This window comes from Schistocerca nitens, chromosome 2 (assembly GCF_023898315.1).
Source record: "Schistocerca nitens isolate TAMUIC-IGC-003100 chromosome 2, iqSchNite1.1, whole genome shotgun sequence".
Lineage (NCBI taxonomy): Eukaryota > Metazoa > Arthropoda > Insecta > Orthoptera > Acrididae > Schistocerca > Schistocerca nitens.
Genome location: NC_064615.1, coordinates 747,739,790 through 747,765,666, shown reverse-complemented (window position 1 = coordinate 747,765,666; position 25,877 = coordinate 747,739,790). Strand labels below are relative to the sequence as shown.

The window sequence follows — 25,877 nt, the reverse complement described above, 5'->3', positions numbered from 1 at the left end:
CACGGTTCCGGACTGCGCGCCTAGAACCGCGAGACCACCGCGGCCGGCGAGGTCATTGGTCTCATCGGATTAGGGTAGAAAGTCGGCCGTGCCCTTTTCAAAGGAACCATCCTGGCATTTGCCTGAAGAGATTTAGGGAAATCACGGAAAACCTAAATCAGGATGGGCGGACTCGGGATTGAACCGTCGTCCTCCCGAATGCGAGTCCAGTGTGCTAACCACTGCGTCAAACGTAGAGTACCGCGGTTCGACACGGGATCTTTTAGTCGGCGCAAAAGCAGTACACAGATGTTGAACAAACTCTAGTGGCAGAGGCTACAAGAGAGGCGTTCTGGATCACAGAGAGGTTTATTGTCGAAATTCCGTGAGTGTACGTTCCGGGAAGAATAGGACAATATATTACTTCCTTCCTTATACCTTTCGCAAAATGACCACAACGAGAAAATTCGAGAAGGCACAGCTAATACAGAGGTTTTAAAGACGATGATTCTTCCCATACTCCGTTCGCGAATGGAACAGGGACGGGGGGAACAGTTAGTAGAGTCAAAAGTACCCTCCGCCACACACCGTCAGCTGGCATGTGGATTATTGGTGCTAACGCAGATGCAGACATCTCATCCCACGATACATGGCTGAACAAAATCGTGGCCAACCGTTAACTTACATCGAGTAATAGACACTGTAGAGATGAGCTTAATACGAGGGTTGGAACTTTAATAGATGCTACTATTTATTTACAGCTCGTACAAAATAATAAGTGTCTCAGAGTTTTACTGACCTTCAAAGTAGTCACCAGCATTGTGTATAACCCGTTGCAAGCGATGTGGAAATCGTAAGATACTCTTAGCAGTACCAGTTGAGTCGACAGTTCGAGTGGCGCGGTCTATTGGCCGACGAATTTGTAGTAGCTCTGAAGGGAATGCCGGGAAGTGTTTCCTTCAGTTTAGAAATCGAGTTGAACTCACGACGGCTTAAGTGAGGGGAGTGCAGTAGGTGGTGCAGCAGGTAGCAGCCCCATGAGTGCCGGCCGCGGTGGTCTCGCGGTTCTAGGCGCGCAGTCCGGAACCCTGCCTCGGGCATGGATATGTGTGATGTCCTTAGGTTAGTTAGGTTTAAGTAGTTCTAAGTTCTAGGGGACTAATGACCACAGCAGTTGAGTCCCATAGTGCTCAGAGCCATTTGAAAAAAGCCCCATGAGTCAAACAAATCAGTAACAGCTTGCACTGTACGTGCTTGAGCATTGTCCTGCAAAATGATGGTCAGGTCCTCCAGAACGTGTCATCACTTCTGTCTCTGTGCTGTTCATTTTTGGAACACAGCCTACGACCAGCTTAGAGTCAGAAATGACGACACTTTCTGCAGGACCTGACCATCATTTTTCAGGATAATGCTCAAGCACCTACAGTGCAAGCTGTTACTGATTTGTTTGACTGATGGGGTTGCTAAGTGCTACACCACCTACTGCACTCCCCTCACTTAAGCCGTCGTGAGTTCAACTCGATTTCTAAACTGAAGGAAACACTTCACGGCATTCACTTCAGAACTGCTAAAAATTCGTCGGGAAATAGCCCGCGCCCGTCGAACTGTCAACACAACTGGCACTGCTAAAAGAATCCTACGACTTCCACATCGCTGGCAGCGGGTTGTACACAATGCTGGTGACTACTTTGAAAGTCAGTAAGACTTTGAAACACTTATCTATTTTGTACGAGCTGTAAATAAATAGTTGCCACTATTAAAGCTCCAACCCTCGTATGTAGGATGCGTTTGTTTTTTGTGATGTGGCGCGCGCGCGCACGTACATGTGTGTGTGTGTGTGTGTGTGTGCGCGTATGTGTGTGTATCTGTCTGAGGGACAGAGAGAGAGGGAAAGAGAGAGAAAGACGGGAGCAGGTTTAACTTTTCTGTGCCGTTAAAAAGCAATAGTATTGCGTAGTGTAGAAAGGACAGGATAACTCCTACCTAGCATGGTTAACGCATAACTTTGTTCCAAATTACCTCGTTTTACTTACGAGTGGATATACTTTTAAGTTCAGCTGTGAATCATTTTATCTGTTTCTGACATCGGTGAAAAAAGAGAAGAATAACATGCTTAGTTATTTTACTGTGCTCGCCGTTATCTCACTTCATGGGCACTATTTTTGTTACACGCTCGCGTTGTAACATATTTAACTGGCACGTCTCCCACATGTACCTTTTCTCAAATGTTCGGAGACGTGTGGTACTAATAACTTCGTGATTTAGTAGCACAGTTTTGCCTGTTTCATTCGGAATGGGTGACCAACCATTGACCTGAGTTGGAGAGGCAACTGACTTGGAACCTGGAACAGAGAAGTAAACATAAGTATCCCTCATTAGACTTCATACGAATAAAATGAATTCCAGAATCTAGAAACTTGTGGTTTAATGAATTAAGTTCAAAGAAGAACAGTGAATTTCAACTCTACGAAATGAAAAACGTTCGAGGTTTCATATACGGAATTATCAAATACTGTTGTGAGAGGCAGAGGTTATTGTAATTTTATGAAGGCATTAAATTAAAAAAAAAAGATTGGTAGCATGTGTTTCAAAACATGTCCGCCGCTTAGAAATGTTACGCCTCTAAGGATGACATATCAGAACACACAAACGGCAAGCATGGAAAGGCAGTGGCTAAGTCAAACGGCTGACGAAAGTGATATAAACAGCCGCAGGAATAACCTGGTCGGAGTAAACAGCCTGCCAGGAGGCGGCACGTTGTAGTTTCAGCGCAAATAGCTATGCTGATTCGCCTCCTATCTCTGTCGTAAAGCCGTCGCTAGTTCATAGTCAAATTACAACATATGAAGGGAACGTAATGTCATGGCCAAAGACTGTAAAAAGCCACAGACGAGTCACCACAAGTTTGTCGTCACTTCAGTGCCTTCTGTTTATAAAACCAAACTACTATCAACAAAAATAAATATGTTTTCTATTGTTTCGTCAGTAGAAGTTATCACTGTCGTACGCTGACTTTGGTTATCGTTACATCATCGTCGTACGAAGACTTAAAGGACAGATATTGAGGTAAATGATCACAAAATAGAAATTCAACTACGATCTCTCAACACAGAACATGGAAATAAACCTGATGAGATACGAGTACTTATACAGTTTCTGTACAGATTTTGCGTCAGATCTAGCTCCCACTCTAGCAGCAGTATATTGTATATCGCTGGAGCAACGAAGCATTCCAATAGAAAGCGACAGGACCTCCAAGCTATTTCCGTTTTCTAGTACGCTTTTTCTAGCAGATGCGCTTAGCTGCAGGCCTGTACCACCTTCGATATCCAAAAAGATCGTAAACTGAGGCGTAAAACATGTTTCATAGTTCTACAATGACTGAAATCACCGTTCTTGTATATTTTCATCATCTGTCATGATGTTTTATGTCTTTTCATAGGGTTTTTCTGTCTGTAAGGATTACGTTGGATTTTTACGTCTTCCGTTTCAGTTTTGCTTCCTTCAGTGCTGATGATAAAACTCGGTGCTTTTTAGTTATCCCTTCTCCTCTATGAATATGTTGAACATGTACAGGGATAGTGCGCAACCTTGTCTCATTTCCCTTCTACAATGGTATTGAATGTATATCTTCCTGTTCACACTCCATCTTCTTTCTAGAATACGATACTGCAGTATCTGTGATGTTCAGAAGTACTGTGCGATGTTCCTTCGAATATACATGCATGTCCTAAGGAACAGGCACTGCTGCGAGAGCAGCCGTTATGAAATACATGAAATGGATTCACTTTTGCCAATATGGGCAACCATCAGCTGAATAATGAAATGACGACAATGAAATTCTGCCGTTGCCAACATATGGAAGTATCGGTCTGGCCGTGAGTCGGGTAGGGATAGCCTAACGGTAAGGCGACCGCTCGCGATAGGCAGCAAATCCGGCTTCGAATCCCCGTGCGGCACAGATATTCACTGTCGTCATTCCATTATATAGCTGATTATTAGCCATATTAGCAACTATGAATACATTTCATGTCTTTCTGGAATAGTCCTTTGCTAGGAGAGCTTCTCTAGTTCCCTTTCCTGATGTGAAAGCAAACTGATCCTGAAACGCACCATGGGAGGTGGTGCAGTGGTCAGCACACTGAACTCGCATTCAGGAGGACGACGGTTCGAACCAAACTCCGTCCATTCTGATTTGGATTGTCGTGACTTCCCTCAATCGCTTCAGGCAAATGCTGGGATGGTTCCTCTGAACGGGCACAGCCGACTTACTTCCCCAGCCTTCCGTAATCCGATAGGACCGATGACCTCGATGTTGGGTCCCATCCCCCAAATCAACGAACCTGAAATGTATGTTGTTCAGTTTTCGCTTTAGTCCTCTTCTTGACAACAATGAGCAATATTTTCGATGCGTGCGATAGCAGTGTTAGTGTTCTATAGTTAGAACAGTCGGAGACATTTCCTTTATTCGGTAAGATGATTTTACTATTTTTAGTAAAGACTTCCGGGATTTCGCCATAGTAATGGCTTCTAAAAATGGTATACAGTTTATATTCATTTTTTTTTCTCTTTTTCCCGTCGTTTTGCAGCCACATAGACTGTCTAACATCCAGTGGGTACCTCTTTCAGAACAACCAGCTGAATGGTGGTCAGAAAGTGTGCGTACGAATGTCCATTTAGAAAGCCTGAGATGAAGTAAGGTCCCACAATGTAATTTCTCTATGATTCCACACCATACGTTTTCCCTCCACGATCGTTGATGTTGCATTTCACGAAGACAGTGTGGATTTTTGCCTGCCAAGTAGTGCACGTTATACAAATTTACGTTAGCGTGTTTAACAAACGTCGCTTCATCAGTAAAGAGCAAACGATGGAAAAACGTTGGGTCTCTCAGTTGTTGAAGAGCAAATCAACAAAATTCTGTACGACGTCCTAAATCACCGTTGTCGAGTACCTGATGTAATGACAGGTGATAAGGATGGAAATTCCGTCAATACAGGATGCGAATGATACTCGTCTGGTTGATTCCACATTTCTTGCCAATATATCTCTCGTACCACTGTGCAGATTCATTGGCATCGTAGGCAGAACAGCTTCTTCGTGTTCTCTGCCAGTTGCAGTCTTCTTTATTGTCCGCTTTTTGACGTTCAAGCAGCCTGTCCGCACTAGCATCTTAATACTTCGTGTAATTACCTAGAGCGTCGGACATTGGCGATCCAGATACATAGCCCTATACCGCTGTACTGTTTTTGCGACATTTTTTTACATTCTCTATATAAGAGTAGTATATGCAACTTCTCCTCATTGGTGTACCTGTCAGCACGCAACGAATACTGAAGTAGAAATGAGCGGCCTGCACTGCACACAAGTACAGAGGGAAATGTGCCAACATTTTGACACAGCGTAGCACAACAGCTGTGTCTGGCGGTGTTTGCACCGTTAATGCCGACTTCGACCACTGTACTCTCACACTCTGGGTAATTTCTGGAACTTTTTTACGACAGGTTTCAGCGTCAACATCAACAAACGCTGTATCACTGTAATTGTCTTCTCAAGAGCTAACGAATTCAGTTATAATAAAAATACGGTTCCATTTTTTAAAAAACGTTCTTATTTCAGTATCTCAGTTGATATCAGCGCTAAAAACATTAACCAAATAAAAAAAATTGTGCCCTCGACGCTGCAAAGTTTGCCGAAAACCGCGTTCGATATGTGTAACCGTTCATGGTCACATCTGTATAATGAAATTTGGGAACTGTTGGTTTTGAAGGAGGATACTGTGAGCACAAACTTCTGAGAAGCACTGTTGAAGTACATAATTAAATATATAATAGACTAAACGAGTGACTGGCAAACAGTGGCCTATATTATTTATCAGACATGTCGATTCAGTGGCCATGCCTACAACACACGCCTGTATCGGAACATGTGTCAACTCGATGGCTACACCGCCTGAGGAACTCTAACTACACATCTGTATCGATGCTCAGTCTGGGTGGATAATTTGAATCACTGCCAGATACAAAGATTATCGCTTCACTGGCGCATACGTTAACTTGATATGTGACCCATTAAATGTGTCTGCGACATGGGTTGTCAGTGACTTTCCATGGCCCTCCAGCAACCTCTGTTAATACTTTGTGGACTCACAAACAAACTATGTGAAGGGATAACCCACAGCAACGTAGATTCTCTGCCACAACATTGAGAGTCCCTGGATGCAGCATGATGGGACTTCATACCATCCTGAATCGAAAAGATCATGTTATATAATCCTAATAATTTATGTGCATTGTTGATATAAAACTATGACGTAGGGTTAATTAAAGACAAATTTATGATTCTCAGTGTTGTGGTTTTGACAAAAGTTATTTTATACATATAAATGTATAAATTTAAAGCAGAAGTTGTGCATGTTCTACAGCAATGGTTCAGATAGCTCTGAGCACTATGGTACTTAACATCTGAGGTCATCAGTCCCCTAGAACTTAGAACTACTTAAACCTAACTAACCTAAGGACATCACACAAATCCATGCCCAAGGCAGGATTCGAACCTGCGACCGTAGCGGTCGCGCGGTTCCAGACTGAAGCGCCTAGAACCGCTCGGCCACTTCGGTCGGCTCTAGAGCAATAATTTATTTCTTAAATTGGTATCGACATACGAAGTGTTCATCAGACAATACAGTAGTTGAAAAATCTATGTGCCTCCAGGCTTTCCCGGCGTACTCCAACGATAAAATCTTCTCAGTGAAAAAAAAAATAAATAATGAAATGATTCTATGGCATTGATGACAGGGAGTCCTCACCCACGGAAGTTCGGTCACCGAGCTACAAGTCTTTTAGTCAGCGCTACATTAGGCCACTTGCGTCTCAGTGGTGATGAAATGATGATGAGGATACAATTCGCCGGCCGGGGTGGCCGAGCGGTTCTAGGAGCTACAGTCTGCAGCCGCGAGACCGCTACGGTCGCAGGTTGGAATCCTGCCTCGGGCATGGATGTGTGTGATGTCCTTAGCTTAGTTAGGTTTAAGTAGTTCTAAGTTATAGGGGGCTGATGACCTCAGAAGTTAAGTCCCATAGTGCTCAGAGCCATTTGTTACAGTTCCTGAGCGGAGAATACCTCAAACCAGGCTGGGAATCAAACCTGGGCCCACTGTATGGCAGTCAGACATATTGACCGCTCATCTAAGGGAACAGACTTCTCAAGTTATCAACAAAGTGGTGGCGTCGTCTTATCGCAATATTTCCATACGACAAGAATTTTCCATTATAAAGGCGGTGGCGTCCGCGCACAGAATGGACAGACACCGAGACTCGACGCTCGCATCAGGACCATGCTGCGTTGTCCTACCACCGGCAGCCCCCCGTTCCCCCACCACCGGCGCGGCGCGCTCTTCCGGAAGCGCGGGGGTAGGCAAGCACACGGAAGAAGCCAGCGACCCAACGGCTATGTAATTATGCAAAAGGCAGCACCAAGCCAAGACTTGGGTTAAACCAAGACCCGACACTCCGAGGGCAACATACTCTGAAGCGGTTTCTCCACAAAGAAGCCACGAAAGTGTAGCCCTGTCACTACAACATCAACCACAACCACAAGAACAACACCAGTAAGACAAAAGAACAACGACCAGGTCCCCATCTGAGAAAGCTCTAGGGAACCCGTAACACAAGCTGCAACAGAGAGTGCAAACCTCTCCCAGCCAGTCCCCCCCCCCCCCGACCCCCTCGGATCAGCTGTTAGGTATGATGGTCCAGACCATGAACCTTGTCATGGAGATGATGAAGTAGTTCAGGAGGCAAAAGGCAAAATATGCAGATCCTCACTGCCCTTCAGGCAGCAGTCTAGCAGTCACTCCCCTCTGCAATTTCACTAGTAACAGGTAACAGCAAAACCCTATCATGGATAGACTACCAAATATCCATGGCCTGACAATGTGCGCCTTTAACGCAGACGGCATTGTTAATCAAGTGATCGAATTCAGAGAATTCATGAAGGAATTTTCAGTCGACATATGCATGACGGCGGAAACCCAACTCAAGTCGGCAAACAAAGTGACAATTCACAATTACAACAGTTACCGTGCAGATACGCCAACACAATGCGAAGGAGTGGTCATATACACAAAAAGAGGGATCCCTCACCACCAGGTATACATACCAGCTACCAATAAAATCGAAGCAGTGGCAGTAGAATTAACCACTGCCACCGGACCCCTAACAGTAGTTGTAATCGACCGAACCCCAAATCGATGAGGGAGATACAGCAGGTTAAGGCCTAATTGAGGGCAAACTCCTAATCGGAGGCGACTTCAGTGCCAAGCACCCAGACTGGAACTCTACAATAACCTCCAGAGCAGGTTCCAAACAGCAACAACTAGCACGAAACCACCACTTTGAAACATGGGGTCCTGTCGAGCCCATTCACTTTCCTAAAAATGGAGTTAGGCCCGACGTATTAGACATAGCTCTCACTAGGAGGATCACAGGGTTTGTGGCTGCGAGGACAGTTAACAGAATGTCCTCCGACCACAATCCAATCATCTTCGAGGTCGATGTGGGAGAATGGGTAGCACTCCCGAGGCACCAGTCATCCCACAAACGCAGAGACTGGGAGCGATACCGAGAAACTGTCACCTCGGATATCGCTCGCGCTCCGCCACCTACTGCTGAAACAGTAGAACAAGCGCTACAAGACCTAACAGGCACCATCCTGCAGGTAGCGGAAGGGGCCAACCCCCACAAAGCGACGGGCCGCCCTCGCAAATACAGGTCCCGGAACATTTGCTAGCTCAAATTCGACACAAAAATAGAGTAGCAAAGCAGTGGAAGGTCACAAGAGATCAGGCCACCAGGAGGCTGCTCCGTCGTCTACAGAGAGAGCTGAAGGCAGCGCTCAATGAGCACAGAAACCAGCAATGGCAAAATCGCCTCTCAGCCCTCAAAATGGACGATCACACAATCTGGCAAGCTACCAGACAATCACTAACAAACGCGCTAGAATTCCGCCCCTGCACGGCGAGCAGGGGATGGTCTACAGCCAAGCTGATAAGACCAACGTCCTCGCCGATACCTTCGAGAAGCAATTCCAGGCGGCAGAACCCCAAGACGACGAGAATTAAAAGGTAGTTCACCGTCAACTTGCTGTCTTCCTCAATACTGAGGAAGACCCAAAAGACGAACCCCCACTTTTCATCCCCAAAGACGTAACAAAAGTAATTAGGTCCCTTCCAACAAAGAAGGCGCCAGGACACGGCATTGTCATCAATCAGTTAGTTAAAAACCTCCCCCACTCTGCGATCACACACCTCGCGAAAGTCTTCAACGAGATTACTCGTTCCCGCGAGTTATCAGCTTTCTGGAAACACAGGGAAGTGGTCGTGATACACAAACCAGTGAAAGACCCTCTATTCCCGCAACACTACAGGCCGATTAGCCTCTTGCCAATCTCAGCAAGATCTACGAGCGCCTCCTGCTAATACCCATACAGGAACATATTGCCAGAGAGCAACTTCTTCCATATTTCCAATTCGGATTCCAGAAGAACCACTCTGTCCCACAACAGATCATGAGAGTGGTTGAAGCAGCCACAGAGGGTTTCCACCACAGAGACTACTGCGAGATAGTGCTACTAGACATAGCCAAAGCCTTCGACTCAGAGCTACTCTATAAGTTATACACACAAGGATTCCCTCGGAGCATAGTTAAGCAAATTAAAAGCTATCTCATGGATAGAGCTTTCTCTGTTAAAGTAAAAACAGCCACCTCCACCAAAAGGCGTATTCGTGCTGGGGTGCCACAGGGAATGGTATAGTTTGTACACTGGGAACACACCAACGACCCCCTGGTGCACACCGCACAATATGCAGACGACACAGCCTTCTACACACGTAATGCGTACAAGGAATGGTCATCCGTAGGCTACATAGGGTTTCAAATGACAAAGACACTTGGGCCCTTCGCTGGCGTATCACCATCAACTCTGAGAAGATGCAGGCTATGCTGATCACCCGGAGGCTCGGAAGGCGCGGACCTCCTCAACGCCTCCCCCTGCCCCCTCCACCTTCACCTAAACGGAACCCAACACCTCTGGTGCAGAACCGCCAAGTATCTTTGCGTAACCTTGGACTCTCGTCTTACGTAGAAACCCCACGCACACGAGGTCCACAGAAAGGTCTGTGCTAGAATGTCCATCCTATACCCAGTCCTCAACACAACCAGCTCCCTTCCGTGTCCTGTAGGAGTGAATGTATATCAGGCCCTTATACAGTTAGTAATGGAGTATGCATGCCCTGTCTGAGGATGCGCAACTTGACAAACTCCAGAGGCTGCGGAACTGCCCCCTCAGGAGGGCACTGCATTTACCACTGGGATTCCCCACCGACGACTTGTACGCTGCAGCTGAAATCCCCCTCCGAACAATAACTGGCAAGGGCCTTCTATGAGAGCTCTTCCAGATCAGGAAATGTCCTCATCCTCTCCCTAGGTCGGTATGACTTGTCCCGCAACAAGCACGAACGCCCAGTGACGATATTCGACGACTAAGTTCAAATGGTTCAAATGGCTCTGAGCACTATGGGACTCAACTGCTGTGGACATAAGTCCCCTAGAACTTAGAACTACTTAAACCTAACTAACCTAAGGACAGCACACAACACCCAGCCATCACGAGGCAGAGAAAATCCCTGACCCCGCCGGGAATCGAACCCGGGAACCCGGGCGTGGGAAGCGAGAACGCTACCGCACGACCACGAGATGCGGGCTACGACTAAGTCGATGGGAAAATCCCTATATCCAATCCCTAATCATGTTCCCTCCCCCACAATATCAAAAAATCTCGTCAACCTCAGGCAAGTACCAGACACATACAGAACATTCACTACATTACGCAGACACCCAAAAATCACAGAAAATAATCACACACACAAGTAAACACAAAGAGTAAAGGCCTAAAGGCTACAAACTCCCCAACACACTTCTCCAAAGAGGGGAAAGTAACAGATGAGAGTGAGAGAGCACTAAGACACTTTGCCTCAAGATGATGGCTACGGAACGGATCGAAACATTGCGGCAAGACGTCGTCACAAATCACCTGATCACATGAGAAAATTTTATCAATGTACGAAACCTGCTGACATCCACATTCTTCTATAAATGTTTTATACGTAAAAAGCGTTCATCGTTCGGATAAGGCGCAATCCAGAAAACTAGTTCGTCATTATCTGCACCGAGTGCTTGTAAGCTTTCCACAGTACTTTTAGCGGTAATGTTCTATAGTGTGGTTAAAAGTCTGTGTGGTACATCGGTGGTATTCTCTAGTATTGCAAACCCTATACAGTGCAGTACTCACACATCTAGAAGCACTAGTTCATCATAGTTGAATAGCAGCGGCACCAGCTGTCTGTGCTGTCAGACTTCACACGAGATGATGATTATGCCGTTTTGGCTCTCTCAGTTCTCCCTCCCAGTCTACCTTGTGCTCATACCCGTGTTGCACCAACCATGCAGCTTCTTCTTAGGCAGTCTCTTCGTTGTCTCTTCGCCTTCAGCCACTTCGGAGGTGGGCTTTGTTCATGATTTTATCCCAGACATTCACAAGAGAAATGTGGCTGGCAAATATCTATGGGCACTGGAAGCCAACTGACGAGAACTGATCTGATGGTATGATTTCTCATATTCAAAGCTGCCCCTCATCCAAGCCCAATACGAGAACTTTCCAGCCACAATAGTGTGCAGCATTCCGCAGCAGAAAATCGAGAGCAAGGACTCATCTATGAGATTCCTTCAAGCTTCTTGGTGAAGCTCCCACAAATTTCTGTAACTGGCTCGAATATATGTATATCTTTCACCGCCCTTCCTCATCGTAAAAAATGCAACTACAACTGTGTAAGTGATAAAAATAGCCTGTCTACAAGATGTTTCTAAAGCTACAATAAAACTGATTTCCCTTTCCTTATGTTAGTGGATATGCAAGAAAATAGTCACATTAACCCTCAAATTTTATTTATGCCCTCTATGCTGGTGCTAACAGATTCACAATTTCGTAACAGCCACCTATCATCGGCGAAGCGTCATGTACTGCCTCAGCCAACAAATTTTAATGATGTCTGTGAAATTAAATTCTGTTATATACAACTTAAATCTCTAAATGTGTTTACGTAAGCTTAACCGTTGTTCTTGAGTTATGACCTTATTTCCCTTTTCTTGTTAATATGTAACACCTACAATACCGCTGACGTGGGAGGAGGGGTGGTATGTTGGAGGTATACAACTAACACATTTAAGTACTTTAGAACTTGTTAATTTATGATTATTTATCGTGAAAAATCAAGATGAAATTATTTGTAGCGTTATACGTGAGATTTTATTAATAACTTTGTATATAAGTAATTGTAAATCTATGCAATTATGTGAAATTTGGATTTGAATTCGGGAAACTAATGTATCAATATCAGGTTATATCGAAGTGATTGCAATTCTCATGGTGTTCTCAAGGTATTAATTTGAGATTTTGGTTCCATTTTTACTCTTTGTGTGCTTTACTCGTGAATATAACTGTTCAAAAACATGTGTGGTTCCAAACAAAGATGGTATATGACTGTGCAGCAAGGGATATTTGTCTCTGGTCAGGGATGATCTGTAAAAGTTCAACAAAGGTACTTGATCATTTTTTTCCTTTTAGTTGGATGTCAGATTACAGCTCTGTATTCCATCTGAAAATCTTCTGTCGAAGTATCTATACTGTTTGCAAAAGATATTGCGTGAATACAATAATTTTGATTATTTTTTAGAAAATCGATTTTCAGGTTATTGCATCAAATCGAAAAATATGGCTGCATATTTCATCCCATCATTAGGATTATGTTTGACCATCGGGTTGAAATGAAAAGGTTGTTTGCAATTTCTTGTGCTTGCTATAATTTCAGTTTCGTTTGGAACACGTTTATTGTTTGAAACATTGTACTGATAAGTAGGTTACTACTTTGAAGACGCCTGTTTAAGTTATCTAAATAAGCAGTCGACTCTACCAAGAGCTCTAAATAAGCCTCCCAATTAGCGACGTCCAGTTCTGTCACATATTTTGCTTTTGTTATCATGAACAATTTGATTTCATTAATTATGTTATAAAGTCTTTCTACTAGCTGTCTTAGACTGAGTGACCTTACTTCTTTAAAGTATACGATGTAACTATACCGAGCATCCGAAGTGTGAGAAATTCCTGTAATTGGCGTCAGTTCAGTCCTTGGCCCTTATAAAATACAGTCTTCACGAAGATTTGCACAACGTGATATATTTTCTTGGTGCATTGTGCAATGGTATATTATCAAATGAGAGTTTCTGACAGCAATGGCTTCGTCTTTTATTAATTTTACTAGCTCCTCTTTTTTACCTATGATAGCCGGGACACCATCAATAACTACGCCAGATATACTGGCAAGAGACAAAGGTAACCGCTTTAACTTTTGTTTCACTGCTTCCTGTAAATTTCTTTTAATGGTACTAATGAAACCATTTATTCGGTAACATAACATTCATCATTAATACTTCTAATAAATATGAAAAATTTGGCCCTATTAGTAGCGTCGGTACTTTCATCCATCGTCATTGAATAAAATCTAAAACACTCGTTTTACTTTTCAGATCCGTCTCAATAGGTTTCCCAAGTTCATCAGTTCTCTTGACAATAGTTTGATTAGTCAAACTGATTACAGAAATATCTCCTTTCTTGTCAGGGCAAATTATATCTGCCACACTTTCTAATCATTCTTTAATAAATTCAGAACTACCGTGAAAAAGGTTCCTTATCATAATTGCATCGAAATAACAAAGAACTTCCTTGTATCTCCATAAATTAGTTTTATTATACGGCTCTAACCCTCTAATTTGGCAGTTGCAACTGAAGTAGCCGTAAGATAACAGACCAGCGAGTCTGGTGTATTTGCCGGTTGCAAGAAAGAGTCTTGTGGGCTCAAGTAGGGCACGGGCGGAAATTTTAAGAACAGGATGGACCAATGAGAGAATAGCATCGAGTGGCAGGAGTTTCAAATTGAAAATACTCAATTTTCAATAAATGGAATTTTATGGATTTTTTATTATTATTTTCTCGCTCGATGCTCACTTCTTGAGCCGCACCGATAATTTCTTTGGGCGGCATGCAGCCCGCGGGCCGCGGATTGGACACCTATGGTTTACGGCAACCTTGATTTTCATCCACAGACTTCTTTAATTCCGAAGAAGCGGCTATTATACGAACATCCGAAGAAAATTTGCTACTTTCGAAGTTCTAAATACTGAATCGATGCCTGAGAGGAAGGTGAAGGTGAAGTGTGAAGTTATTCACATGAGTACTAAAAGAAATCAGCTAAATTTCGATTACGCGATAAGCCCCACAAATCTGAAGGCTGTAAATTCAACTAAATACTTAGGGACTACAATTATAAATAACCTAAACTGGATCGATCACATAGATAATATTGTGGATAGAGCAAACCAAAGACTACGATTCATTGGCAGAACATTTAGAAGGTGCAACAGGTCCAGTTAAGAGAATCCTTACACCACGCTTATCCGCCATATTCTGGAGTATTTCTGTGTGGTGTGGGATCCGCATCAGGTGGGACTGACGGATGACATCGAAAAAGTACAAAGAAGAGCAGCTCGTTTTGTATTATTATGAAATAGGGGAGATAGTGTCACAGACATGATACATGAATTGGAGTGGCAGTCATTAAAACAAAGGCATTTTCCGTTGCGACGGCATCTTGTCATGAAATTTCAATCACCAGTTTTCTCCTCTGATTGCGAAAACATTCTGTTGGCACATACCTACATAGGGAGGAATAATCATCATCATAAAGTAAGAGAAAGCAGGGCTCGCACAGAAAATTTTAAGTGCTCGCTTTTCCCGCGAGAGTGGAAAGGTAGAGAGACAGCTTGAAGGTAGTTCATTGAACCCGCTGCCAGGCACTTTATTGTGAATAGCAGAGTAATCACGTAGATGTAGATGTTGTAGATGTGAAAGGCAGTTTAATTTTCGCAAGTGATATGTTACTGGCTTCAGGAAATGTTAATGTCGGGAAAAATTTGGTCCATTCGTATGTTACATCTTGTCCAAGGTGCATTCATTTTCTGAGCGCATGAAACAGGCCGTAGTGGCGTCGGAGTGATGTGCAACACGGCCGCTTGTTTTGTTAGCAGGGTCGGGCTGCGTGGCGTGGCGAGGCGTGGCCGTGGGCCAGCGCGGCCGGCTGTCTATATATACGGTAGAGCGGCTGGGCGGCCAGGCCGGCGCTCACTACTGGCTGGCGGACGCTGCGCTGTACGGGCACGCACAGCGACCTGATCCCCCGCGCTTCCTCACAACCACAAAGTCTGCGCCGACTGCTGCTCTGCTTGCATAATACGTTGACGGAGGTGGGAGGCGTTACGCCAAGAAGCACCAGTTCGATGTTCGTCAAACTTTGCGGACATGTTCATCACATAACGGGTGTTGAACTATTAGAGTTTCAAGCCGTCATCAGCGTCGGTGTATGGTGCGAGCCCAAACGTCACAAACAGTTGTACTCGTTGTGGCATGGAGGCAAACTGTCACCGAATTCCAGAATGAGATTTTCACTCTGCAGAGCGGAGTGTGCGCTGATATGAAACTTCCTGGCAGATTAAAACTGTGTGCCGGACCGAGACTCGAACTCAAGACCTTTGCCTTTAGCGGGCAAGTGCTCTACCATCTGAGCTACCCAAGCACTACTCACGCCCCGTCCTCACAGCCTTACTTCTGCCAGTACCTCGTCACCTACCTGACTGAACTTAAGGTCATCATTAAGGAAAAAGTGAGTTAAGGGTAAATAGAGCAGTGACAACTTTTTTATGGTCTATATCACCAAGTCCTCCAGCAGGAGAGCTTCTGTAAAGTTTGGAAGGTAGAAGACGAGGTACTGGCAGAAGTAAGGCTTTGAGGGCGAGGCGTGAGTCGTGCTTGGGTAGCTCAGATGGTAGAGCACTTGCCCGCGAAAGGCAAAAGTCCCGAGTTCGAGTCTCAGTCCGGCACACAGTTTTAATCTGCCAGGAAGTGTCACCGAATTTCTTGCCGTGCCTGAAACTTGGGCTATGCCAGCCCATGATGGTTGTTGGCTGGAGGGTGGTATGAAGGTATACGTCCTAATACCAGACCCTATCTACGGTAAGCCTGGCGGAAGAGTGCTCCACTAGCGCGAGCGCTCCGGCCGCGCCTCTGGCTAGCGCTCTGAACGCAGTGTTGAGTGGGGCTGAGGGGTAGCGAGGAACGTGAAGTGGCTGCAGCCAGACGCCTCTGGGGCATCTCAGTCGGCTTGTTACAGTTTGCCAAAAGTACCAATTCTGTTTAATTAGTGTTAGGAATACCATGGCGTCCACGCACTTGTGAAAAAATAAAATGTGGGGATGCCATATCATTCAGCGCTGAACGGGAGTCGCTTTACTTTTCATATAGTCTGAAGGCTCTGCAAAGTATTTAATAATAATAATAGCCGGCCGGGGTGGCCGAACTGTTTTAGGCGCTACAGTCTGGAACCGCGCTACCGCTACGGTCGCAGGTTCGAATCCTGCCTCGTGCATGGACGTGTGTGATGTCCTTAGGTTGGTTAGATTTAATTAGTTCTAAGTTCTAGGGGACTGATGACCTTAGAAGTTAAATCCGATAGTGCTCAGTGCCATTTTGAACCAAAGTGTTTAATATGCCATCGCCCTATCCTGAGCTGAAAAAATTTCACTGAAACATCATTACAACACCAGCCACAAACACGATATCATGCACTTGTCTTCTGACGAATAAGAGCGTATTTTGGCTGAACTTAAGGTCATCATTAAGGAAAAAAGTGAGTTAAGGGAAAATAGAGCAGTGACAACATTTTTATGGTCTATATCACCAATTATTTAATTTCATTAAATCTTTTAATGCAAGGGGAGAATAATTGGTAATAGATACGGCGGACAAGATTGATGTTATCAAACAAACATCAATCCTATGGAAAAATCACCTTCAAATTCGTGACCTGAAGCATTTCCCGAAACCGAAAGCAGACATTTGCGAGACAAACAAGACTGATTATGTTTCAACAATTGAAACATTTCATAATTGGTTCTGAAAGAGACTCCCGGACTTTGTACATTGAAGACTGGCTTCAATTTATTTATCAATCTGTTCTCGCTTTTGGCTGCTGATAGCTGATAGCCGTCTTATGTTGCAGCCAGCTCAATGACTTGTTTGTCCAACCCAGGAATTTACAAGACTCTCATAAAATGTTACCAGAACAGCAATATCCTCGATTACAGAGGCAAGTCGCTAACGTTATTTCAGTGTTTGGTTCAACGCATGTGTGCGAACGGTTTTTTATCTGTTATGAAATCGAGAAAGTAAACTAACTTTTAAGTTTAATAGATTTTAATGTGCGTAACACCACGTGTTTGTATCACGAACCATAGTTCCAAATGTATTACATTCTAAAATTGAAATGTGTATAAATTTGTAAACACCAGAAGTTAATATTAAATGACTGTGTGTAAATGTTTTTGTAGTCCCGATTACCGTATTAGCACTGTCTAACGTAGTTACTGAACCAAGTAGTTATTGCTTTGGCGTAAAAATAAAAAATAGAGAATAAACACTTGTGATAAAATCTTCCTCATAAACGTATGCTATAGTATTCCCCTTGAACTGTTTCGCAAAAACGGTTTCCGAAGTTTCCCGCGTGTAGAGCCTTTAGCAAAGAGCCGTCTACTCACACACTTGCTCGGAATAGCGCAGTGATGGGGGGAAAGCCGGAGCGGTGAGCGGAGTCGACTGCGCTCGCAGAGCGCGTGCGCCCTCCGGAACCACAAATCTTGGCGAGGGCTGATCTATGAGTTGTAAATCAGGGGACCTGGCAGGTCAGTAATGGATCTCTACATTCCTCGAGGCACTTTTACTCCGATCTTTAGTAAGGAGTCATGCATTATCCTGCTGGAATATGTCAACTAGAACCCTGATGAAGGTACGACGACAGGATTTGCCATTATTGACTGAACTGGCGGACACTCAGTCTCCCTTCATCAGTTACCTAATATGTCCTGTTGTTACACCTTATAACTCCCATACCATGATTCCATGGGTTGTAGTAGTATGGCTCTCGAGAATCGCTGCACACAGTGACTTTTAACGCGGTCGTCTACCGATACTTTGACGTCGGCCTGTCCACCACGAACAGAAACGTGACTCATCGCTGAACACCACAGAAGGCCACTCAGTGTTTCAGTTGGTTCTGGCTCTCTACTATGCAAGTTTGTGTAGCCTATGGTATGGCGTCAGCGGTAAACGGCTCATCGTAACTCGAGACCTCGACCTGCTTCCAGTAATCTGGTTCTTGCTGACACACTGTCTGTAACTTCTGCTCAGATTTTGTTTGTTGTTGCCCACCTACTTCTCAGAAGCCATTCAATCAATCCTCCCATAATCACGTGGTGTAATATTTCTGGAAAGACCCTCGCCTACTTTTGTTGCCACACCATTGTCTACAGTCCATCCCGAAATCACTCGCTCTGTAGTCTTTGCACTATAGTCTGTGAGATGTGTCAGTACGATTCGATCTTTCCCTTAGTCAAAAGATGGCGAAAACCTGCAGTGCATGTCCTCTAGACATGCCGTCTGTGTCCATTTGAAAATTACCTAACTGGACACTCCCTATAGTCATATATATAGAGTAAGCACACAATTTTTCTTCTTAAACAATAGCTTTTTCTGTACTGAAAATAAGCTCCATAAGGATGTATCCCACAGGCATGGAAATACTGGAGCTCTAGTTTGGTAGCGTGCGCTCAAGGTATTCATAACTTGACACCTTTCATTTCTCTCATGTATTGCAGTCAGGTAATAGCGTCACCTGTACACGATACCATGCAAGTGAAAGTCGCTATATCCTCAATTACTGTCGCTTTAATAAATTAGAAGTTCATGTAATTGGGAAGCTGTGTCCATAATGTAACAATATACACACTCACTATTTAAGCAACAAAATCCAAACTGTTAACTGGTGAGTTCCTCGGGAAATGTTCTTACCAACTCACCTACCATAGCCCATGTCAAAGCTATATCAAAGCACTTACCCGATCAGAAGTGCATATCTCCTGCTTTTCAGACTCTCATCGAGCCATGTAGTGCATTAGGTTAAATCAATGGCACGAGCTTTGCTTCTCCGTAAGAGCATTGTTTGCGAGAAGGAAAAGATTCCTTTTAGGTCTCTGTCCGGCACATGGCTTGCATCAGTGTTGAAGTTTTATTGCAACACACACTCTGCAGCAGAAAGAAAGATTAGTATTGTGACACAGCAGTGTGAACAATCTCATATAGTAACGAAAAGCAACGAAAAGCAGCAAGACCAGATCCATGAAAGAATTTTTAGCTTTTCCAAACAATCCTACAAGCATTTTCGTAATTCTGTTTCTACTGGTCAGCCACTAAGGAGAAATGTTCGTTCTTTAATATTTTGTAGGTCTATGGTTCAATAGGTACAGATTCAGTGCTTGATCTCATAAAGCAGTTCACCTACAAAGTAGTAAAATTACCCTTTTTCTCATCTTGAGATGTTCAGAACCATGTAAATTTCGTACAATGTCAGAGAAAGGCATAAAAATTGCAACAAAAAGCTATAAATGCGTAAGAAAAGCAGTAAAGACCAAATTTCAGATTACAATTTTAAAAAGCTGTATACATTTGTATGGACAGTCTCCGTAAGAAATTTCAACGGTTTGGCCCAGAGTTTCCCTGGCAAAAGGTAACTATTTAACAAATTCGGACTCCACCCCAGATATTTGTCATTCATGGACGACGCTCTAAAGACTGGGCAGTCTAAACACATATCATATTCCTTCTTCAGACAATTTACTACGCAACTAACATTAAGGACAAAATCAGCCACCAATTTTTTCATGAGTATGTGGCTTTGTGCCTGCTACAGGCATTCCACGTGGACTACAGGCAGATTTAATCTTGGTGTTGGCTGCGTGGTGTGCTCAAAAGGCTCAGCTGATTTTGAATTTTGCATGAAAGACAATGATCCTGATTCGCTTTACGCTGCTGCACATCGGTTCACTCGATAAAGAGAGATAATTTCAGCGATCCACACACTCTCTGGTATTCTCCTTGAAATTGGTACTGAGAGCAAAGTCGTCTCCACACCCAACTCGTACGCGAGGTTAGTTTCCTTTCGGATAGATTTCACAGATCGTCGTCGAATACCAATTTCTTATTTTACTATTGTTAACTAATTTATATAAAGAGAAAAGTCATTTGAAGTCTAAAAATGCGGAAGTGAACCAGCTAGGTAAACAAAGACCAACCTAACAGTGAATCGGGAAAATTTTTCTAATTTTTCAGTGTACGCTAGCGGAAAATAGACTTTTTAATTTTAATCATTTGTACAATGTTACTTTCGATCACGATACCGCTAACAAAAAGTTGTTTGTGATTTTAATCATATGATATTTGGTCGGACGGACACTTTGCCGAACCCCTCTTGCCTGTCCTGTGAAAGTCACTAGAAAAGAATAATACGCTAAGGGAAATTACCTAATTCCTGATGCCTATCCCGTAGATATGACTAGTTCTTATCATCGGACGATTACGCGTTAATGGTCACCTCCAAACTATAAGCATTAGGGATTCGGCAAGTTGTCCGTGCGACCTGTGATTCAAAAGACAATTATATTTTGCTAGTGGTATTGCGATCTAAGTATACTGTTTGTCACATGTTCAGTCAGTAAACCGTGATTTTCTACGTGGAGTAGGTTGCTCATTATAGTACTGACAGCCCCTCTGTTGACGAGTGTCTCTCTACTCTCCCATGTATCCTCGTGATTTTAATGCATGGACGTGATCAAACTCATTGTAACCGGAGATAAGGAACCACCCGTTCTTTGTTACTTCTTTGCAGCGAGCTCCACACACTAGTTGTGTTGAAATGGTATGGAATCCAGTTAAAACTCACCGAACGTCCACACCGCTGCAGCTTATCCGCATTTGACGTTATATTCATAAGATGAGCAACTTAAGGGAACGCAGCTGGATGACGTCTTCGGAAGCTGCCAATTTTCCGACAAGTGAACTTCCCGCCATTTTCAATGAACGAACGAAACGAGGAAGCGGTGTGCAATTAAATTTAAGTCCTCGGTAGAACATAACTACCCTGTCCAAGAAATAGAGACTATTTATGAGTTTACTAGAAAATTTAATCTCGACTGCTTCCATCGTAACACTGTCCTAAAGAGCCTGAAGTGCAAACCAAATTTCTGTATCATTGTGATCCGTAGGACGATCGGTACCAAAGCAGTGCCCTGGAATAGAACATTTGCTCGGCTGTTCCAAACGTCTGTGCCGCTTATGCTCAATATACCACTTCTCTACGGTCCTAATCGTCTGACCGCTCTATGAAATGTCATAAGTGCTTGCGTTGGATACAGTAGATACACGCCTTACGCAGACCAAGATAACCCTTTACAGACCTAGATGGTGGTCTAAGAAACACACTTCACCCCGCGTTTCCGCAGAATGCGACCAGTCCTGTTGGTAATGCTACCTGCATAAGACGAAAATGCCGTTTACTTAAAGTGGCACCATATTGTATATTTCGTTGTACAGCGTTTGGTCTTTGCATTTGTGGCTTGAAAATCACACCTGTCGAAATACCGGTTGTTGTCGAAGACGTCACCTAACTGTATTTCCATAAGTTGTTTGAGTATTTTATACAGCGGGAGTAAATTTTCAAGATGAGAATAGTTGTCTATACGCACTGCTGCGAGGTGACAGCAAGCGTATCCAATTGAATATGATCGAAAATCTAGTTCAGTGTAAGCAACTTGCTTGAAAGGCTTTGCCTCTGCGGTAAACACTGACGTGCTCTGATGGAAGGAGTGAAACCGTTCTGCTTGGGGAACTACCTACATACATAGATTACTTAATTTTTGACCCGTCAGTGAATATTTCAATTTCATATGACAACTGAACTTTGACAGCCGACACAAATAAATATACAAAAAAAGAACTATCACATCTGGAACACAAGGATGCTAGGCCAACATCTCTATCGTAAAACTCGGCCAATATCGGAAAAGATGTATAAAAGTAAGAAAACATGGGCGCCTGTCAGCTTTGATACTGTTGATGACCTAGACTTGACTCACTCGTAGCAGACTTACTCCAGTTGCTGAAGTGGTTTTCGATTGCTGCAGTGAGAGCTTTAGTGGATGTACACTGAGGTGAGAAAGATTATTGAATAGCGATATTCACGTATATATATTGCGGTAGTATAGCGTACATGAAGGATAAAATGTAAGTGCTTTGGCGGAGCTGTCATTTGTACTCATGTGACTTAATGTGAAAAGGTTTCCGACGTGATTATGGCCACACGAGGGGAATTAACTGACGCTGAACGTGGAATGGTAGTTGGAGCTAGACGCATGGGGCATTCCATTTCTGAAATCGTTAAGGAATTCAATATTCCTAGTCACACAGTGTCAAGAGTGTGGCGAGAATACAAAGTCTCAGACTTTACCTCTCACCCTGAACAACGCAGTGGGGGACGGTCTTCACTTAACGACCGAGAGCAACGGCGTTTGCATAGAGTTGTCAGTGCTAACAGACAAGCAACACATAACCATAGAAATCAACGTGAAGCGTATGGCGAACGTATCCGTTAGAACAGTGAGGAAAAATTTCTGGTTAATGGGCTACGGCAGCAGACGACCGACGCGAGTGCCTTTGCTACCAGCACGACATCGTCTGTGGCGCCTCGCCTTGCCTCTTGACCATCTTGGTTGGACCCTAGACTGCTGGAAAACCATAGCCTGGTCAGATGACTTCCGATTTCAGCTGGTAGGACTTGATGGCCTCTTAGAGTGTGGCGCAGACCTCACAAAGCCATGAATCCAAGTTGTGAAGAAGGCTCTGTGGTAGCTGGTGCCATGACTCCATAATGGTGTGGGCTGTCTTTACATCGAATGGACTGGATCCTCTGTTCCAACTGAAACGATCATTGACTGGAAATGCTTATGTTCTGCCACTTGCAGACCATTTCCAATCAAGGACTTCATGTCCCCGAGCAACAATTCTGGACTGTTAGAGCGAATGATTTAGCCACTCAGATCCCCCGACATGATTCCATCGAACATTTATGGGACATAATTGAGAATTCAGTTCGTGCCAAAATCTTGAACTGCCAACACTCACATAATTACAGACAGCTATAGAGGCAGCATGGCTCAATATTTCTGGAGGGGACTTCAACGACTTGCTGAGTCCGTGCCACGTGGAATTGCTGCACTACGCCGGGCAAAAGGGAGAAGGAGATCCGACACGATATTGGGAGGTATCCCATAGGTTTTGTCATTTCACTGTAGAAGTTTCACGGTATGTTTGCCCATTACCTCTTTTTGAAATTTGTGGAAGATTTTCTGTGATAATAACTGAAAGTCAATGCTTATCGCGTAACAAGAGACGCCATTATACCAGCACTAACAGCGTATTAATAATGATGCTTGTGGGATATACAGGGCAGTTAGTTTGGAGAACTTTGCAGGTCTATAGCGATATTTGTCCCTCCTTTCAGTATCACCATCAACTCGAATATATGGCACTAAATGTGTATGATTTCAGAATCTGCCAGGAAGTTTCATGTATGATTTTGTTTTCTGTACCATTTGGAATATTTGCTTTTGGTTACAGGACTTATAATAAAAATACGCAAATTAGTCGGTTCATTTGATATGAAAGATATGTGAGGGCTAATGCGGCGTTCGTGTATTGAATTTGCAAGAATGGTCAGCGCACGATTTTCACACGAAACTGAGGCCTGATTGGCTTTGGGTGTTGCTGTTGCAGTGGCCGACAACTACGGCGTATGGGCGTACGCTGCGTTCCTGTTCCTGCTGACGGTGTGGTGGTCGTCGAGTTGGGGAGAGGCGACCGCGTGTCCGTACACCCACCTCGAGGACGTGCTGCGGGGCTGCTCCGACGTGCTCACCGCCCTGCTCATGACCGGCGCAGAGCTCGCCGGGGGAGTCTTCGTCTTCAGGCAAGACTGTCACCTCACATCACTTTACCTTCCTGCGAATCATTGTACGGCGTTAGCACCCTGGCGTTTTGACTGACTGCGTTGTGCACTGCCACGTACACAAGGAGAGGCGGGCTGCAGAATGGTGCAGCAACTGCCCTAGCAGGAAAGCTGGACAGGAGCAGAAATGTTCCTCTAAACATACGAAGACTCCTTACAAATAATGCGACAAGAAATAAGAGTCCCGCCAGTACAATAGCAACAAGAATGAGACACTCTGAACTAAGACTGATGAACCTGGCATGGAATTGGAGCAATTGTATTTACTATCCAAACTTATTCTGAATCTATGCTCAGCCCTACTAGAGACATTATAGGTTACCAGAAGTGACGAGGCTGAGAACTAAATTCTGCTCACGATATGCACCCAACTCACCCACAAATTTAGTCATATATTCTTCCGACTATGCTCTGCGAATACAATAAGTAAATATTTGCCCTTGTCCTTGGTTCAAAAGCCGGCCGGGGTGGCCGCGCGGATCTAGGCGCTACAGTCTGGAACCGCGCGACCGCTACGGTCGCAGGTTCGAATCCTGCCTCGGGCATGGATGTGTGTGATGCCCTTAGGTTAGTTAGGTTTAAGTAGTTCTAAGTTCTAGGGGACTGATGACCTCAGAAGTTAAGTCCCATAGTGCTCAGAGCCATTTGAACCATTTTTTGAACCAAAAAAATGGCACTGAGCGCTATGGGACTTAACGTCTGAGGTCATCAGTCCCCTAGAACTTAGAACTACTTGAACCTAACTAACCTAAGGGCATCCTTACAACATATGTCCTTGTTACTATCTACATAAGAGCCTCCGTATTCAGTAGAATTCAACACCGAGAGTTTCCCATAAGTTTCCCTCGGTTACCACGCGAATGCCAGGACAGGAAATTTCGTCACACATTTTCCCAGTGGGAAACGCTTTACCCTACTCACGGTGGTTGGCTCAAAAGAAATGAGTCCCGCAATGGCTTTCTTTGTCCTCTTGGATAGGAAAAAAAGATGAAAAAAGAAAGGAAAAAGCCCCCTCCCTGTTTCATTGTAGGAAAATCAAAATACATTAATATTATACATATGCAATAATATTACATCTTACAAAATACTTATTGTAAGAGTCTCAGCTGCGTGTTTTCACAAATGTTAACTTGTTTGGATAATTTAATGAACACCCTCTCCTTCGTTAAATGATATAACTTGTCACCATTTGTGACAATTTGCAGCTGGGACTGGTAACAATAAAGATCTAAAGAAATATATAATTTCGGCGCAACTCACGACAGTATGTCGTCATTATCTGCATCTTAAATATTACTGTAAGTCAGTGTTAATCAATTACAGGCTTATTTATTTACGTAACATATCAAGATTGGGGCGAGGTTGCCCTCTGTTACATCTAACCACGCATTCTACATATGCTTCATGTTACATTCTTTAAGACAAGTATTTTATAAGCTACTTGTAGTGTGAATTTAATGCGTGCAAACTACTATGACATAAATAATACAACAATAAAGACAAGTTTTACAGGCAGGCAGATTTAAACTATGAGCGCTAGAAACAATGGCCATCTGGGGGGGGGGGGGTAAAAAGCGTAAGGAAGGGGAACGAGATCAAAACTATGATCATGTTTATTAATAATATTTTTAAAATGCTATTTTGTACAAAACGAGAGACCATGAAGTCTTTTTCAACTGTTCGTCGTATGCACCGCAAAGTAGTTCACAGCTCACTTATAGCTGCGAAACCGTGAGCGAGTGCTAAATTAATCATCCCACAGAAAGGGAAATCTCTGTCCAGT

The 25,877-nt window shown here is 43.8% G+C and overlaps 1 protein-coding gene across 1 annotated transcript in view; it reads left to right on the top strand.

The window, feature by feature from the left end:
- Window positions 1-25,877, top strand: part of LOC126236976 (aquaporin-11) — a 234,642-nt gene that overhangs the window by 119,241 nt on the left and 89,524 nt on the right. Inside the window, exon 3 of the mRNA XM_049946694.1 lies at window positions 23,863-24,055. Within this exon, the coding sequence (XP_049802651.1) occupies window positions 23,863-24,055 (193 nt within the window). The remainder of the gene's footprint in view (window positions 1-23,862; window positions 24,056-25,877) is intronic.